Below are 18,420 nucleotides of genomic sequence, written 5' to 3'. Positions count from 1 at the left end.
AACTATGGTTTCATTATACTTTAACAGTATACAGGCATGTTTCATTTGGACATCCAGCCTATCTTTCTTTGCTTCATAATATGACAAAGAAATAGCATTATTATTAATTATTTATTCAGCATTTGTCTTAACAAGTTTAAACTCAATTTTAAATAAAATACAATACATATGTATAATTCAAACAAAGTTGAAAACATGACCATATCACAGTTAGATATACGCTTGAAATACAGTCATCAGCAGTGATACGTTAACAAATGGCGAATGCTGGTCAATCCAGCACCATAGAAATAAGGACATAGATATGGACGGACATACAAGTTGTGGTCTCTCTGACAAAGATCCAATCTTCTGACCCAATAGCTGCTTTTATATAAACTGAACTATCATTCAAACTGTGGGATTAAGTTGTTACGAGTTCACATATATACACTTCAATAACATTTTTTCTTATAATAGATACTTGAACCAATTAATTTAAACATCTTTAAGATATTTAAAATGTTATTTCCTTAAATGTATGAATCTTTGTAGCTTTTACGTTAAATAAATAACATTTCTTAAACCATGCACACTGAATGATTCCGTTCGGGGAAGTAATAGGAAGTCCAGTACTCTGTAATCCTCACAGGCGTCCTGATGGTAGATGAGCACTTCCAGACAGGCCCTGTATCATAATGGTTTATCCATGTATGTAATACTGATCTCCTCCTGACAGTCACTGGTTATTGTTTAATTTGTGACACTGGGTTCAGTAGGTTCTCGCACCATAGATAATATCTTATCCAGCTTTGCGATTTCAAATTGTGTCCTCTGAGCAGCATCCATTGGGGGAGCCCCCCTTCTTCTCCTGAAACACACAAAGATGCATAAGAAATGTGCACCACCCAACAGTATCACAAGATTCATGGCTGAGTAAGTAGGCCTTACTCTTGTCTGAGTAGAAATCCAGCAACATCAGCTAAGAGGGCACCAAAATTAGACTTCACTCAAAAATATTCAACGTAATGCCCATGCTTATGTTGAATGAACTCTCTTTGACAACTCGGAAAATAATCCAACATCATTCAGGAGCATACTAAAGACATACCTTTGGCATCTTCTTCAAGTTTGGTGACAATTTTAGACTCGTGACATTTCCCCTGCAACAAGACATATTGACAATTAGAATGGTTACACAAACAGTCAATAAACAAGGAAATCTTCATATTTGGAAATTTCTCTGTGAATGCTATTATAAGCAATGAGGTTAGTTCAAATGACTGACCTGTCATCTCCAACAATTAAGATAGGATACACTGGGTTGAATTCTATATGTGTCAGCTTCGTCTTCTTCTTCTGGGCAACCATCTGCTCACACAGTGGCTCGTACTTGTTTACATTCAGATCATACACATACACCTGAAACAAAGTCAGTCTATATAATCTATAGACGAGAACCATGCTCATAATCGTACATTCACTGAGATTATTGAGGCATGGTGAATATACATTAAAAGGAAGGCACCATTGGTTGTGAATCTTTGTAAATATTTATACGTATTTGGATATGTAAAATGTTGATCAATATGATACTTAGACATTCTTGATACATAGTATCAGTAATAGATTATGTGGTGATAATTGTAAATAATTGAACAATTCAAACTGTCCATATCTGAAATACTGAGGTAAAGCAACCTTTTAAGAGCTACATATACTGGTAACTAAGGGATGTTCTTCAGAAATCTGCAGAATTACTGTAGAAAATTAAAAGAATTCTTGACTTTAAGAATTGCTGTAGAAAGTTCAAAAGTGATGACTCAAAGCCCAGAGATTAAGTAAGTTTGTGCTGTACCTTCCCATCAGCTGTGACAGCAGCAAACACCGTTGAGGAGTACGGTGCCCATGCAACATCACCGACAGAGTTGTTCAGATCGAAGGAGAACAATGGTTTCCTGAAATACAAGTCAGATCTACCAATTCCATATCATATAATTGTCATGACATGACTGTATGTGTTTAAACATGTACCCTAAAATGGATGTCTGAAGTCTTATATTGCATTATTTAGAAAACACTGCAATCAGGTGTTACATAACTACATGTAAGTTTGTTTTATGCCAGTCAGCAGTATTCCTGATATGCGTGGTCTGCCTGTCAACAAGATGCATGGACATCAGTGGATGATAGGAAAAATAACAATCTGTGAAATCACATATGATGAAACTGAATGTCATCTCTATGCATCTCAGTACATGTATTCACAAAAATCACAGGGTACTGGTAATCATATTGACCTGACACTGGCATTTAAAAGTACTGGTCTAGTGGTAAAAATGATCCCACATCATGTTGTGATTCCCTTCATGTGAACATTGTATTGAGACCATTTCTGTGTCGTATTGTCATGCTATTTCTGACATTCTGCTTAACAGGCTTTATAAACACCACTCAATCACTCACTAACTGCACTGCAAACTTTTCAAACATACTTAAAAAAATATCAGATCAAAGTAAGTTATTTCTTGTGAGTATCACTGACATACCTAGAAGCGACTTCGGAACCATCAGCGTTCTTGTCTACCTTGCCACCCATCTCCCAGATCTTCACATTCCAGTCGGCACTACATGTGACGTAGATCTTTGGGTGGTAGTGGTTCCATGACACCTTGTACACAGCCATGTTGTGGGCATCGATGGAGTCGATGAAGTGGCTGGTGTAGGCTTTGGAACACACATGGACCTTGCCCTCCTCTGTGCCCACTAGGAACAGGTAGTTCTTCTGCTTGTGGAAGTCAAATGCTGTGCCACAACCTGAACACACAATAGTTATGCAATTAGAAGTAGTAATGTTGATTGAAAACAGAATTACTTTGTACTTGTCTGATGCACACATTTTCAAAATATTACAGGAATGAACATTTTCAGATAGCTGTAATTAAACCTCAACTCTAAGCTCACACATGTACTATGTATACTATGTATACTGTGTGCATATTCTTTGATACATGCTGCGGCATGTCACATCTTTCTAATGTTACCTACCCACAGTGGGCACCTTGATACCATCTGGCCCCTCTGCAGGGTCCTCTGGGAGGGTGAGAGTGATGACATCTTGATACACCATCTCATTCTAAAACACAGAGCACTACAGTGTACAAACACAGCAGGAACTACAGAAACCAGTATGGTTTTATCAATATGATCATTATAGAACTGATTTTAATAGAGTTCTGACAAAGTTACTGAGCATCAGACACATTACCTTCACTATAGTCCAGTGTACAATTCTTCCGTCTGATGATATGGAGTAGAAGTTCATGTTGTTGTCAGTGTCATCCTTCTGCCAGCGCACCTGAAATCATCACACAGTGTCACTACAGATGTCATGTCTGTAACACTATTCCTCAGTCAATTAATTATATACCCTTAATCCTTGAAGCTGTCACTCACAAATTAATGTCACCATATAATTTCATCAGAGAAAGTATGATGTCATCTAAAATGGTTGATGTCTTTTGTACCACAGAAACCTTTCTGATTGAGATAATTTGGAAAAATTTACTAAAAAGTGTGGTAGATGCAATAGTGAATCGAGTGTCTACCTAAGGATACAAAATTGCTGAAAAGCGCACATTGTTGTAATGAAACAGAAGCTACAACATAGTTCAGGTCAGAGCTTTACAATCTTCCATACATCTCCTGGTACCAACCTGCCACACTGGGTCTGTGTGTTTGCCATTCTTTGCTGTGCATCTATGTACTGGGCCATCTTTTTTCTCTACTACATTGAAGACCGCCACGCTACCATCATAGAATCCAGCAGCCACCTGGTAGGGGTGTTCTGGGTGTACATCGAGACACATCACCCCACTGTCTGTCTCAAACACAGTCTCAGGGTATGATGGGTTCTTCAGGGAAGAAAACAGGATCATGCCATTGCCCTGCTTCATGAAGTCATCTGCATGTATTAGAAGCCAATGTCAAAATCAAGAGATCAGAACCAGGATATCATGAGGTGAGTAAATAGAGAATACTACACGAGGTCTCATTACATATGAATTATACGAAACGAGTGTCCTTCCTATGGTATCTGACCGAGCGAAAGTTTCGTATAATTCGCATGTTATAAGACTGAGTGTGGTATTTATTTATTACCCACGTCTTACATGCATTAAATTGACAAAATAGCGTATTTTTGTTATTTTTATGGTTTCAAACCGAAACCGGTTTCATAAAGAGGTTGTGGAAGAATGTTGTTGTGTAGTACACTTTTTGCAAGACGTCACACTGTAATCACGTCACTTACACCTTGCTCATCTGCCCCCTTGGTAACCGACGTCACGATGCATGTCGGTTGTGATCGCCTCGTACAGCCTCCTACATAAACTACTCCGTAGCACCCTGTTTCTTAGTTTGCAGTTGCTTCACTCGGCTAACATAACTGGCTGAAACTTTGCGTTTATGTTTTTTGACACATATAATGTCTCAGTTTGACTCACAATTAAACAGCGATACGGCAACATCCGCAATGTTTACATTCCCACAATGCATATAAATTGTAGAATGAATGAATTCACGTGTTTGTTATGAATGAAAAAGTAGTTCTGTCACAACGTGACCTAATTGAGAGGTCATCGGTTATCCAATCAAATCGTTAGAATCTCAGGTCAAGTCGTTACAACACAGGTCAATGCAATACGACACTCGTGTGACGTACAAGATGAGTATGCAACTACCCATACGTTGACCACGTGGGTAATAAATAGGGTTCTTGGCCACAGTTATCTCAAGATTGATCAGACCAGATCTGCTGTTAAAAGGATTCTTTCAGAACTTAAAAACTATTGACAACACCCTGCTGAACAGAGCTCTATGGTGGTCTTATTTCATATTCCAAAACAATTTTCATGATACACTTACATGATCCATAGGAAGCAGCAAACAAGTCCTTGTACTTGGGGTTCCAGCAGACAGATGTGACGGCCAGCTTTTTGGCTTTCTCATGAGAGAACTTCCACAGTGGGAGCAGAGTACCCTCCTGTTCTCGGTACTCATCTGACGTGTCATCGAAGTATTTGAAATCTGTAACAGCACAACGACATGAGAACTGTTATCCTGAACCTTGATCTCCATACATTTGATTAGGACTCTCTCTACATTAACCAAACTAATTTTCAATACAGAGTGTGATGAGGGTTATTCTTTGGAATTTGGAAAAACGCTTTCCCCAAACACAGTTCCAGTTGACATGCATAAATGGTTTACATTACCTTGAGCTATGTCATCGTAGGTATTCTGGTTGACCATTCTCTCTACAATCTTTGCAGCACGTGCCACCCGTGAAATGTCATCACTCTGACAAAGAGAAGTATTACTTTCAATTATCATTTGTGACATGTTAACCTGTTAGCATCAACAAAGATGCTTGTATAAATATCAAAAGGAAAAACATTTAAAAGGTGTATATCATGGGGGAAAAATTATTGGGAACATTTTACTATAAACACACACTTTCAACAAACAGAAAAAATGTGTAATCAAGGTTTTTCATACACTTTCTTGACATTCACTTGCTGAAATGTTCACTAACCTGGGTTTCTGTAATGGTAAGTTTCTTTCTTGTCTTCTCCTCCTCCTTTCTCCCAGGCACAACCTTCTTCTCTTTGTTCTTCTCCTGTGAGCATAGTATAAGTGAGAATACCTTGAATACTTTTTCTGACATATCAGGCATGGACTGATGTTAACAGTATGGTCTCTGTAAAATCAGATCTGTATCTCAGATACAAATCATCCCTTAGGACACTTCCATACATCTGGTAAGAACTTCTAATCAGTCAATCCTCTAGATTCTAGATTTTCCCCATGAGTGAGAGAACCATTCACACAAGGATATCTGGTATTCATATTTTGAAAATTCATATGACCCCAGAGTTCTGAATTTAAAAAAATGTACTTTTTTTAGTAAAATTGATATGTTATACTTATCCTGACTATGCTATTATATTGATAATTTCTTAAACCTGTCCTCTCTGAGACCAAAAGCATCTATATTCAAAGGGGAGTACTATCAAGTATTGTCTTTGTGTTCTATGCCGGTTTGTTTTCACTCAGACTGAAATTGTCCAATCGGAGGTAGTAAATAATTACATTAGCTGATATCTGGTTAGAACATGAACCCATGCATCCTCCAGTTAACTCCATCAGTCAAAGTTTACTCACTGTACACCTGACAAATCTTCACACAGGGAGGTGCCTGAGGTGAGACAGTTGTCAGGTTGAATAATTACTGTGGCATAGTTCCCTGATGCTCACCTGTTTCTCAAAGTCCTCCTGGTAGGCATCATATATCTCCCACTGTGTCACGTTGGAGGAGAAGGTGACACGCGGTGGGGGCTCAGTTGCTGTTCCTCGTTCCTGCATCACCGACACACATCACATCAAACAACACTTTCAACTGATTAACAGTCAAAACTAGGCAGTCAAAATGCCAACAACGCAAGAACTACTAGAAATCTATTCTACCTTGGAATCACTGTGTGGTCATGAAAGCAGGGATTTACGGGACGCAAATTCATACGTCTTATACGCATAAAAATGGACAGTGGACGAAACGAAATTGATTAGTACGTCCACAGGGACGCAGAAAAATTCCAAATACTTTTTGTAAAAAATTTGATCAAGTAACAATAAGTTATCACTGAGTCTGCATCTAGGCAGGTATCATTTGCAATTTAATTACTGTAACAATGTGATGAACATGATACACAATACAATAACAGTAACTGAATTACAACAATATTACAACATAGTATTAATAATAATATTTAAGTGTCTGGGACGGCCATTTTGTAGTCCAGGACCCCTGAAAATGAGGAGTATCAGTCCCAGGGACCCTCAAATACAGGACTCACAGTAAATTCCTGTGAAAGTATGTTTTACTTCTTTCAGTATCATATACTTTGCAGCAGCAGCCATCAGTCTCATCTAAAATAGTACTAAACAGTACATTATCATTCACTCTAAACAACAGAACAATCCATGGATGTTAACATGAGACATTTTACATTATAATTATACACATCCCAGGAGGTTCATTGTGTTGCACTCACCCTGTATGGGTTGTTGTAGGTTTGGGAAGCACGCTCACTGTAGTTAAACTGATTGGTCAGCTTCTTATCTCCACCAGATGTCGCTGCCTCCTCTGCACCTTCATCCTTAGCCTGAAAGATGGATAGGCCTGGTTTGTCATTTGGGTTTACTAGACATGAAATTGAAGGTCTTACAGTACAGCATCAAAACAAACTCAATGTCATGTTCATTGGAAACATGAATACCATTTAGCCTAAATAATACCGTTCCTTGTTTTCAGTTCATAATAAAGGAAACTCTGACAATAAGACAGTAAGACCAACTGACTCTTCGTAATACCGGTAAATGTGTCTTTCCAAAACATTACAAACAGCAAACAATAACAAACACAGGCTCATTTACTATCCAACTTCTTAGACAGTATATGATGTCTACTTACTGATATGACTTTGCAAAGTTACTTAAATAACTCCATGAAATCTTTTGAAGGTTCACAAAAGACCTGACCTCAGCCTGACATGAAATCTGTGCAGCCATCAACAAATCCAACTAGTGAGTTCACTTACCTTGTGATCATCCTCTCCCTCCCCCTCTGCAGCCTGGGCAGCATCCCCTCCCTCGCTGACAGCCTGTTCACTGGCAGCTGGGCACAAGAAAGAAAAATAGATTAGTGTGTTTTCATAGTCACCACCAGACAGATGTGCTATGTTATATAGTGAGCAGAAAAATCTTTTCATATGAAATAAATACATTCATCTTCATATCTTGTCCTTCAACCTGTGAAGAAAACTGTGCTTTAGTTCAGGTAATACATTTGCTTTGAAAACAAAAAGGAAAATTAATGACTGAATTTAATCCAGTTAATAATATGGGCCTGAAGCTTTGATCATTGATATGGAAATGTATTTTTACAAAATGGAGACAAATTACCATCACAAATGAGGTAACCTGACATCAACTGTATCGATTTTATTACTATTGCAGTGATGTTAGAGATCACACATGAAGCTTGTGTGTGGCTATGTCTATTCAGCAGCCTGAATTAGTGTAGCTGGACAACTTATTTTACAAGCAATAACAGTTACTATGCTGCTCTGTTAAATTAAAGGCATGAAATAGATCTAAATCTATTGTCGTGCCCCATCAGGTATGGGCCTTTACACTTATATTACATAGACCTGTTCAATGTATTGAGACATCACTCCATATAATGTAGTTAATCAGGTCACACCTGAGAGTTGGTTTACCATGATGTCAATTTCTCTCAACCAACATTGTTCTATTCATACTTGTTCCCTTTTGTGCCCATCCAGTTCAGAGGAAAACAGTTTAACATAAATCATATGCATTTTTTTCCTTCACAGAATGGCAAAATCCTCATGATCTACCAGCTGTTCTTTCTCTGTATCCCTACTTTACCACAAATTCTTATGAAAACATAATCTTGAATCCTTAGTTGTGTACTCCATAGACATAGAAGTGGTCAACTCTGAACAGTGTTTTAACACAAGTCTTTCGTTTGTCTAATGCTTAGCTTATAATCTAGCACTAAAAAAAATGTACTGGTGATTTAGGCAGCAAATCTTTACCCACTATAGCTCAACAAAAGCAAAAAGTATAAAAATGCAAGAGACTTTGTCTCTTGATCTTAGTCAAGAACAGCATCTCTGGACTGTAAACATACTGCTTGTCACAGCCCACAGGCATGTTGGATAATCGTGATGCTGAGAAAGGACTCAGCTAATGCTCTAACTCTAGGTGAAACTGTATTACTGGACTCACAACTTATATCTCTACAACTCGGGTTTGACCTGAGCAACACTGTTACTAAACTGAACCATGCAACTTCTACAATACTTGGCCAGTTACCTTTACCTCAATCTAAAAAGTGTACTTGTGATGAAGTTGCTGAACCTCATCCTCTAATGTACCATGGCACTAACTCATGTATTGGGTTCATCCATGTGAACACCAAATGACTATTGTACAACGTATATCATGCAGAATTTCAGCAAATAATGAAAAAAGGTCCTCTGCTACCACTGCTAAACTCACATATATCCTCAGGTTCCTCCTCAGTTTCTGCAATTCAAACTAGGAAGGATTGACACCTCATTTATGAGTGTTAACAGGTTGCTCTATCCATGAGCTGCAGAAAGACTGACTATACACCTTAAGTAATAAACCATCAAGACAGAAGTCACCTTTCTGTTTGAACAAAATATGTTAAACTTATTCAATTCAACTGTTAGCCCTATGTACTGTCTTACAATGAGGTATGTCTAATCTTTTGTCTATACTTGTACTATGCTTGAATAAAATATCACATTTAAAATGACCTGATATATAAGGAATGACCTCAAAAACAAATACTATCACTGTGTTGATACAGTATTTTTACATTTCTCAGAGATATTTTTACATCTCCCAGTCTACAATTTACCTGAACAGTCAATTACATGTATATCTACTAGAAATGCAAAGAAATGAATAATCTGTCTGGACAGATATTGAATACAAGCAACTACATGGCAGTATGTTGCCACTATACAGACACTAGTTTGAACTACTGTGTAGAGTGTCTGCATGAGTGAAGGTATGTCTGATTGTCATCCTATACCAGCATGCACCTGTGCTCAACGTATTCATATAAAGCTGTTACCATGCATCATAATGAGCTTTATAATGCAATTATACACATACATTAAACAGGAATAACATATTGCAGCAGATGTGCACACTGTATTCATGAAATATCAGTGTATATGTCAAGGTAACATAAGGTTTGTTCTTTACAAAATAGATTGTTTTGGGAGGCCTGTAAACAAGAGTCTTGACCGACAAACCAGAGGTTGATATCATGAACAGCATCTTGGTAGAATTACATGTACTCAACCAAGTCACCAATCCTAACCAAACAATATGTTTAGTCGCTTTGTGAAAAGGTTGGCCAGGGAACTTTTCTTCCCCAGAATCCCCATAGGAATGCACAGCGATACATTGTAGGATGCAGTTAATGCATCAGTTTCATTACTTTGCATTGCAACTTGCATACTGATAAATATCACAGTGCACGGTCATGGTTGGATACAGCTTTTAACACAATTTCTACAATTGTCCTAGTATATATGCAATAAAGTACTACGGTGAAATTGTGGTGGCAAATGAAGTTATTGTAACAAAACTAGACAAATACAAATAATCTATTCTGGCAAAATTTACCTATCAGTGATAATGTATTCTTTTGAAGGTGGTTACACAAATACACACACATCCCTCTAAATCCACCCTTGACAGTGCTTGTTATCACAGTGCTGAAAATGTGTCATACTGCAGTTGTGTCGTGAGCATAGTATTATACAAGAATCAGATACCATATCACAACAATTTAGCTTCATGTTCAAGGACAACCTGAATAGTTGCTGGCCTTAGACCTAAACCAAGTTGGTGAATTTCAACAGCATGTGTATGATGCTAACAATGCAAGAATCATACATCTGGTCAATTATCTGGGATTTGAAACAATAATCAATACGTCTGACATGCCTAAGACACAATACCTTGTTCAGTGTTTGTGACAGAATGAAAGTGTCATCCTGCGCTTTAACCAACTGAACAACTGTGCAGTGTGTGCATGCAGTCTGTGCTGTGTGTAGATGGAGTTTGTGCAGTGCATGTGTCTGTGACAGAACGAAAGTGTCATCCTGCACTCTAATCTATTAATCAAGTGTGCAGTGTGAAAGTGTCACCTGATACAGCCCCTGCACGCTGAGCTGCTGCCTGTTGTACGTCATCTTCTATTGCTGCTTGAAAAAGGTTACCACAAAAATATTTACAAAGGCTGTTAGGCAAAAGTACATTGCCATGTTTACATTTATCATCACCAAACAAAGAGCATGTCTCAACTTAACACTCTCAGAACATTTTAGGATCAAGCACTTTTAGGTGAGTTGCTTGAAAACATACTTGATCTTTGTACTATACATTGTCTTTCTGACTCTTATCATATTTTCTTATTGTTCAGCATGTAAAACCACAACAAAATTGCACAATAATCTGTTTGTGTTAATTTTTGGAAGTGAAATCTAGGAATAATAATATTATAGTGGCTATTGAGATTGTGCAGATTTTAATTAGACTTCTTTGAGTGGCACATATAGGAGTTGGTTAATCAGATAAGGAGAAGCTTTATGGATGAACAACTCCTTTATAATAATTCAGATGATGCAACATTTCAATACAGATTCTTGTATCGTTGTCAAGCTTGTCAAAGATACAAGAATCCGTATCAAAATGTCGCATCACCTGAATAAAGGAGTTGTTCATCCATATAAAGTTTGTCCTTATCAGATTTTAACTTAGTAGGGGGTGTTTATAAATAATTACTTATTGGCCCAGATTACTTAGCTGTTTAAGGAGCATGGCACTCAACATGCTTAATACTTTTTGAAATACAGCATATAAATAAACCTTGATATTTTCCACATTAGTTTGAACTTTACTATTTGATAACAAACAATACATATACATAAAATTGCTGTTATATTTAGGAACCGAAGCAGAAATATTCATGCATGCATAATTCTATAATGATACAACACATGAGAGCGCTTCTATCTGTTTCAATACATGTAATTCATACAGTGTTTCATTCACCATGTGCATGTGGATTCGGTTTCACACAACCATCTTATAAGTCTTTATTATAGCACACGTATTATGAGGGTGTACCACTAAGACAACTCTGCAGAATGACATGAAAACAGAAGATCTTTGAATTGGAACTGCTCTACAATTCCACTTATCATATGATGATTGTTTCGTTTTAATTCCACCTTCAGCAATATGACACCTGTGTGACTGCAGCCTGTAACGAATCAAGTCTGGACCAGGCAATCCATCAATTTACATGTGCAAAGAACCATACAATCAGGAAAGGATGACATGCTATCAACCAAATCACCAATCCCCTTCACTCAATGGGTGAAGTCCTGTGACATGCATCATATTATGTTGGTAGGGACAAGTTCTAACCTGGGATCACTTGTGGTTAGTGTTTCTTTATATTGCTTTTCATTCAGTGTGATGTTGAATTGCTGTTGTCACATGCAAATCTTAGAGATTTTTGGAGGAAAAAGGCTTTTGTTTTCAAAATTAGAATCTTGCCATATTATGTACTGAATATTGTATTGTGAACAAAGTAGGAAGGCGTTTCCCATTCTTGCGGTACTTACAGATATCTACTGAAAAAATAACACGGACAATTCTTATCGTATGAATGCTTGTTGTCTTTAAATGAAGGGCCCTCTCCTCTAACAGCTAACACCTGCATCTATCAGCAGCTAGATCCATCAGGTGAATTACCACTTGTGAGCCATCCGCCATTAATGAAATGAAGCTTCTCCCATTCTCGTGGTATAACGAGGAAGTAACGTTATGGAGTGTATGGAAGAGCAATCCTGCCAAAAAGGGCGGGAAAAAGTTATGATATGTCCAAGTTGGTATAAACTCACCAATATTCATGACATTGCAAGATTTTGATCACTCGCAGACTTGGACCACTTCGCAAGGTTAACAAGAGCATGGTGTCGCGCATCGGCGATATCGGCAGAAAACTTGTTTACCGCGAGAATAGGAAACCCGCAAGCATAGGAGACAGAACTATATATGGATTTATTAATATCATGACTTCAGAGAACCATTTCAGTCCAACTGAACGATGACCACAATTTGACAGAATACCTACCCTCTGGGATGCCCATACGGTCCCGCTGTCGTCTGGCTTCATCCGAATCTCTGTGTAGCATGTTTCCATCCAGAGCAAAGTGGACAGCCAGCTGGTCAACACTGGACGTCTGCTTGTACTGTTTCTCCTACAAACAATACATGCTTGAAAATAGGATTGGTTTGTTCTTTAACATTCTGTAGATAATTCAGTTTAAACCAGACTAGCCAGTGATTGATTTTGTAAGCAACCATTGATATCAGGGTACAATAGCACTCAGTCGCTGAGTCTGCAGAATGTATACATGTGTTTTCAAAGAGTTTAAAGTTTGCAAAAGCATTATTACACATGTATGTCACTGAAGTATGCATAATCAAATCTGGATCAGACAAGCCAGTGATGATTCATGCTATCGGGGTCTGAGTAGAATGTCTAATAACATGTCTATGCAGTATTATATCCTGGAAATACTGAGTGTATTGGGTATTGTTTTAGGTTTGGTTTTCTTCGACTTTTGCTTTCCCAAGATGTATTCCACACTTACAGATGACACAGAGGACATATTTACCTTGAAGCTATAGCGCACTATATTCTGTGGTGCATGAGGGTTGTTGGCTGTCAGGATCCTGGTGAACTCTTCTTTCAGTTCCTATAAGAAGGCATAATCTTCACTAATTTAAATAATCTCTTTGCCATACCAAATGAATACATGACATCATCATTATAAGCATACAAATTATAATCACCATCAAATGGAATATGTTATGCATCACAAAACTGTTGACATTCTAACTTATTTTCCTTTTAACCAAACAGACAGCTTGATAATGCATGTAGAATAAATTCAATCTGACATTGATGAGACATGTGTATCAATAAAAGAAGCCAGAATATTTTCTTATAGTTTGACACTGACACTCATGTACACAGTTAAAGAAGCAAAAATGTTTTCTTACAACTTCTGACAGATCCAGCTGGTCTTCTGGCTTCACCAGGGTCCGCTGCTGCTCAAAGAGAAGTACAAATGTCAACTCAGCATAATGGAACTACACATCCCACATACATTCCACGTCAGTGTTAGCTGAATAATTAAACACAACAGCAGCAGGCACTGTCCTTACCAAACTGTAATCTGAGACATTTTATGGATTTATGGATCTGTGCCTTGGCTTTCCAAAGAATGAAATATGACTTGTCTTTGTATAATTTAATAACAAAAGATGGAAGATGAGAATACTAATTGAGTTACCTGAGTCCACTCATCAGCATCAGTACCATCGCCCATATCTGTCATGTCATCACCCTCCTGAAATACACATTATTACATGATATACACTCTCATGGAAACACTTACACAATGGAACATATAGACAATGATTTACAAAAGTGTAACCTGTACCACACAACAAGATACTGACATTATATCCCATATCAGTAAGTGAGGACTGACTTGAATAAAAATGGAGGCTTTTTAAGGCTTTAAATTACATTACATTATCTGCTAAAGTTTCATAATTACATTACAATTGATGAATAGGGATAGTATCTATAATCCAATAATGTTAAGCAAAAAAAATCATTGAAAATCGACTACAAAGGAACAAATTTAATAATAAATATATGTAAGACTCAGATTTCACAACAGGATTTGTGGAAGCTTTTCAAGCCTGTCAGATAAGTCCTGTCTTTAGTAGATCTTACTGTACATTCACAAATATATGGAATAATAAAGAAGCTGAACAATCTGTGAACTGCCATCATGCCCCTGAAAACTGAGGTGCCAAGGAGTGACAAGTTGATGTTTTGGCCACTAGGATAGGACATCCCACCACCCCATGTCATAGGTATATGACATTATCAACACATACAACTCAATTGTATGAAAGTGAATAAGACAATCCGCAAAGGAATAGATACCCGTCAGTGATCTGAGTCCTATATATATTTATATGGTCACTGAAGAAAAAAATGTAACTGATAACATATTCCAAAGGCATTATATATAACTGAAATATATATACTATTTACAAAATCATAGGAGTAACCTTTTGTGCATTTAAAATTATATCTCAACACATGTATCAACAATGCATTTCAAATTGATACAAAGCTTCTTAGGTGTGAAATGAAATGAGAAAGCATCAAAATGCAATATGTTGGAAGTGTTACCAGCAAATACAAAGGGCTAGTGTCTTCATTTCATGATGAGTTCTTTTCAAGTCATACTTTTCAGAAACATAACACTTCTTACATTTAACTTTTTTTTTCAAAAAGTTTAAGACCAAAAACACCAGCCCTTCATTATTGAACAGCAAGAAGCTTTAGAAACTTGTGCAATGTTACCCTCCATCCAAGAAGCAGAAAATACAAAATTCCCCTTTTCATCGTAACTTCCCTGGACCAGTATGCAAAGAAGTATCAACTTAAAATGGTCAGATAACTGACCCAAACAAGTTTAATGAAACTGTCAGAACCAATTATAAAATTTAAGTTTATGTTTTTAGAAAACGAGGTACAATTTCTACTTTCTTACCGGTTTTAGTGAAACTGAATATATATGTATTTGCATCAAAGAATGTAGTTATATCTTGTTATGATTGTCATGTTATGCATTTCTACATTCATTATATAAGCTCATGTATTCTTGACTATCAAAGCAATCCAACCATATGTAACAAAATATAAGCAAAAAAACAGAATTTAATCAACTCTAAGTCTAATTAATGTCTATTTTGTACTTTTGAATGAAAACCAAAACCTGTAAAGGTAACTGTAGATGGGCAACACCCTAAGCGTAATTTCATTATGGTATGCCATGACAGATATGACACATACTTGTGTATTTCATCACAGCTTATCAACAAAAGTAAATGCTATCAAAATCTGTATGTAAACATTTGAACTGAAGACCTAAAATCCCCTTCTACATATGATACTAACTTATATTCATGCACACATGCAACCGTGTGAAACTGAACATTTATCAGTTGACAGATATTATAAAACAATGTAACTTTATGATCCTGGTATAACTCCAAACAGACTAAGATCTAATATCATCAATTTATTACAACCAAACTAATGACTCAACTATTACATTGAGTTTCAATGTATTTAGTACCAGTTCATATCTCCTCCAAGTATACGAAAACTTTACAATAATTAACAAAGTATCTTGTGTATCAAACTAAATCTTAGGAAAATTGATACTGTAATATTACACATTTTTGTTTTGTAAGATGTTGATTAAAAGATGGCGTCTTAAATACATCCCATTTTCAAATGGGGGCATGATACCTACACAGTGTACACCCATCTACAGCCATCTGTACCAACTAAAAGCTGTAACATCAGCTATAACGGACTGCAAGTACCAACTAGGTGATACCTTAATAGTTGATATTTTGCCGGGCGCGGCCTGACCTGCAATTCGCACCCCTGTTTTACCCTTCGGTGCAGAGGTGCCTCCACCAGTCTGTTAGTGAAGTGGAGCAGGGAGAAAAGAGAGAGAATAATAGTGTGTGGGTATTCACTTATTTGAGCCAGCATCACACAGTGCTCTGGCAATGTGAAGATGGCAATTGGTGACCAATTTCAGTAGATGTAAAACAGATATCAGTTACTTAAATTAAGTCATGCCACCTTTGAAATCGTTCCATTAAAACATAGTAAAAAAAACTGTAAATGACTCACGTCAAAACAAAACAAATAATTCTTTTCAGAAATATTTTCATTAGATAAAAAGTAACTTTATTCAATATGTATGTTTTGTTGCATTTTTAATGCAGTAATGAAGGGATTTTTAAACTGCTAGAATGAAGAAACGAAACAATTCTAGTGATCTCTCATTTCAACTTCTTCTGAAATAGGGCGCCATTTGCCATCTTTAATCATACTGCAAACACAAAAGCCACTTATTTCAGCATGAGCTTGCATGCACTGTGCTGCATCTTGATGCATGTCACAATGTGCATATCACTTACCCGTATACGTGTAGCTCTCCTCCGTGACAAGTCGCCCATACCTGCTACGCTCTGTTTCATTAGAAGCACATGATTATCTCAATTAAACACAAATAACATCAAGTGTATGGTTCATGAAAAACAATGTTGTGGAATGGCAGTGAACATGAGAATGATTTCCTTTATCTTCACATATAAGCATGTAATAATTAACATGAAACTTAAATGTCATTTCTTTTACTTTTAGAAAACTTCAATACATGTTGGTTAAGACAGACACCTTGTTTATGTTTATTCACTACCAGAGTGATACCAAACACAAACTATTTCATACATGCTACAACTGAATTCTGTTTAATCATTTAAAATACCATAACATTCATGTTTGCATTTTTGCACGGATTCATTAATCCATCTAATTATGAGCAAATTGTAGTAGTTATTGTTGAAAGAGGCATGATTTGGTTTGTTATTTAAAACCTCAGCAATATTCCAGCAACATCACATGCTGTAACAGTATAATACATGCAATAAATAAGCCACAGTGGATGACCGGTTTTATCTTCTTCCCCTTAAAACATCTGCAGGATACTGGTGACTTATTCTAACTTGAATCCCAACAGGAAAACATTTGAACTCCAGCACGTACAAGACTATATGCTATAATATTCTAGGTGAGGGATAAAGATAGACACAGTGAGTTCCAGGACACATTATCCCGATTGCCAACTGAAGCGTTGATGTTAAAGAGAATGTTCAGTGGGTATCCAATATTGTATATCCAATAAATGGTTTCAATCTTGCATTCTTTGACATTCAACACCTCTGCAAAAGAACCAGTTGGGCCAAACTACTTTATTGATGAAATAATCATTAGTCATTTTGACACTAAAGCAATTTCAAGCAAATCCGGTAATTCTGCACGTCCGGTAAATCTGAGCAGTTGCAATAGCGTACTTCTGTATCGAAGTTAACATGGTCTGCTACCACCTGTACGCTTGAAATCGGGACATTGTTACAAGGGACTGGCTTTTAATCACTAAAGGTACCGTAAGTAAATAACAGTAATTGACAGTTTTATGAAAATTCGCTTTCTTCAGACTTTTAAACCTTTTTCTTCATTATTCATAATTGGATTTAATATGAAACACTCTTCCTGACATTGATGAAGTGATTTTTTAAAATAATCTGGCCCTAATACGCTTCCATACTTCGGATCTCCAACTGGATGATATGCGTCAGTTGCTCCGCACAATTACCTGACAGCAAGCGATGTCGTCTGAACGCCGGTAAGGTCAACCGTATGGCATAATGCAACGTTAGAATCTTATAGTTAGTACAAAAGTATTATGTTCATGTTAAATTAACGAAATGACATGCACCAGAAAGCACTCTTGAACCGGTGGAAACATGGTAGCATTACTAGCATACATGTACAGCATCATATTCTATAAGGTTTTTCGCACTTTGACAAACAACATCATTATCATGAATGTGTTCAAAAACATATGCGTGGGGATATATACCTGTTTTGCCTTTGCTGCCTTGGGTGGCATGGTTGATGTTCTGCTAGTTCTTGCTTCGAGTGAACTTCTCTGAATGCAGACAACTTGCGATGTAAACAACTATGGCGGTGAGTGTGGTCAATAGCAACGCACA

At 37.0% G+C, this 18,420-nt stretch overlaps 1 protein-coding gene across 1 annotated transcript; it reads right to left on the bottom strand.

Moving 5' to 3' along the window:
* Positions 1-97: 97 nt before the first annotated feature.
* Positions 98-18,407, bottom strand: LOC124291010 (dynein intermediate chain 2, ciliary-like). The gene is given in 22 exon segments (XM_046727912.1): positions 98-837; positions 839-850; positions 1,091-1,142; positions 1,268-1,401; positions 1,838-1,937; positions 2,529-2,796; positions 3,028-3,115; positions 3,248-3,337; positions 3,696-3,943; positions 4,906-5,067; positions 5,256-5,340; positions 5,576-5,659; positions 6,298-6,399; positions 7,095-7,205; positions 7,641-7,717; positions 10,824-10,880; positions 12,821-12,947; positions 13,368-13,448; positions 13,756-13,803; positions 14,049-14,105; positions 16,783-16,833; positions 18,288-18,407. Coding segments are annotated over 22 exon segments (2,169 nt in total). The 5' UTR covers positions 18,318-18,407; the 3' UTR covers positions 98-732.
* Between the last annotated feature and the right edge of the window lie 13 nt (positions 18,408-18,420).

Source organism: Haliotis rubra, unplaced genomic scaffold (assembly GCF_003918875.1).
Source record: "Haliotis rubra isolate DU_JTF1 unplaced genomic scaffold, ASM391887v1 Scf48, whole genome shotgun sequence".
Classification (NCBI taxonomy): domain Eukaryota; kingdom Metazoa; phylum Mollusca; class Gastropoda; order Lepetellida; family Haliotidae; genus Haliotis; species Haliotis rubra.
The sequence above is the reverse complement of the archived record's forward strand: the minus strand, read 5'-3'. Positions and strand labels throughout refer to the sequence as shown.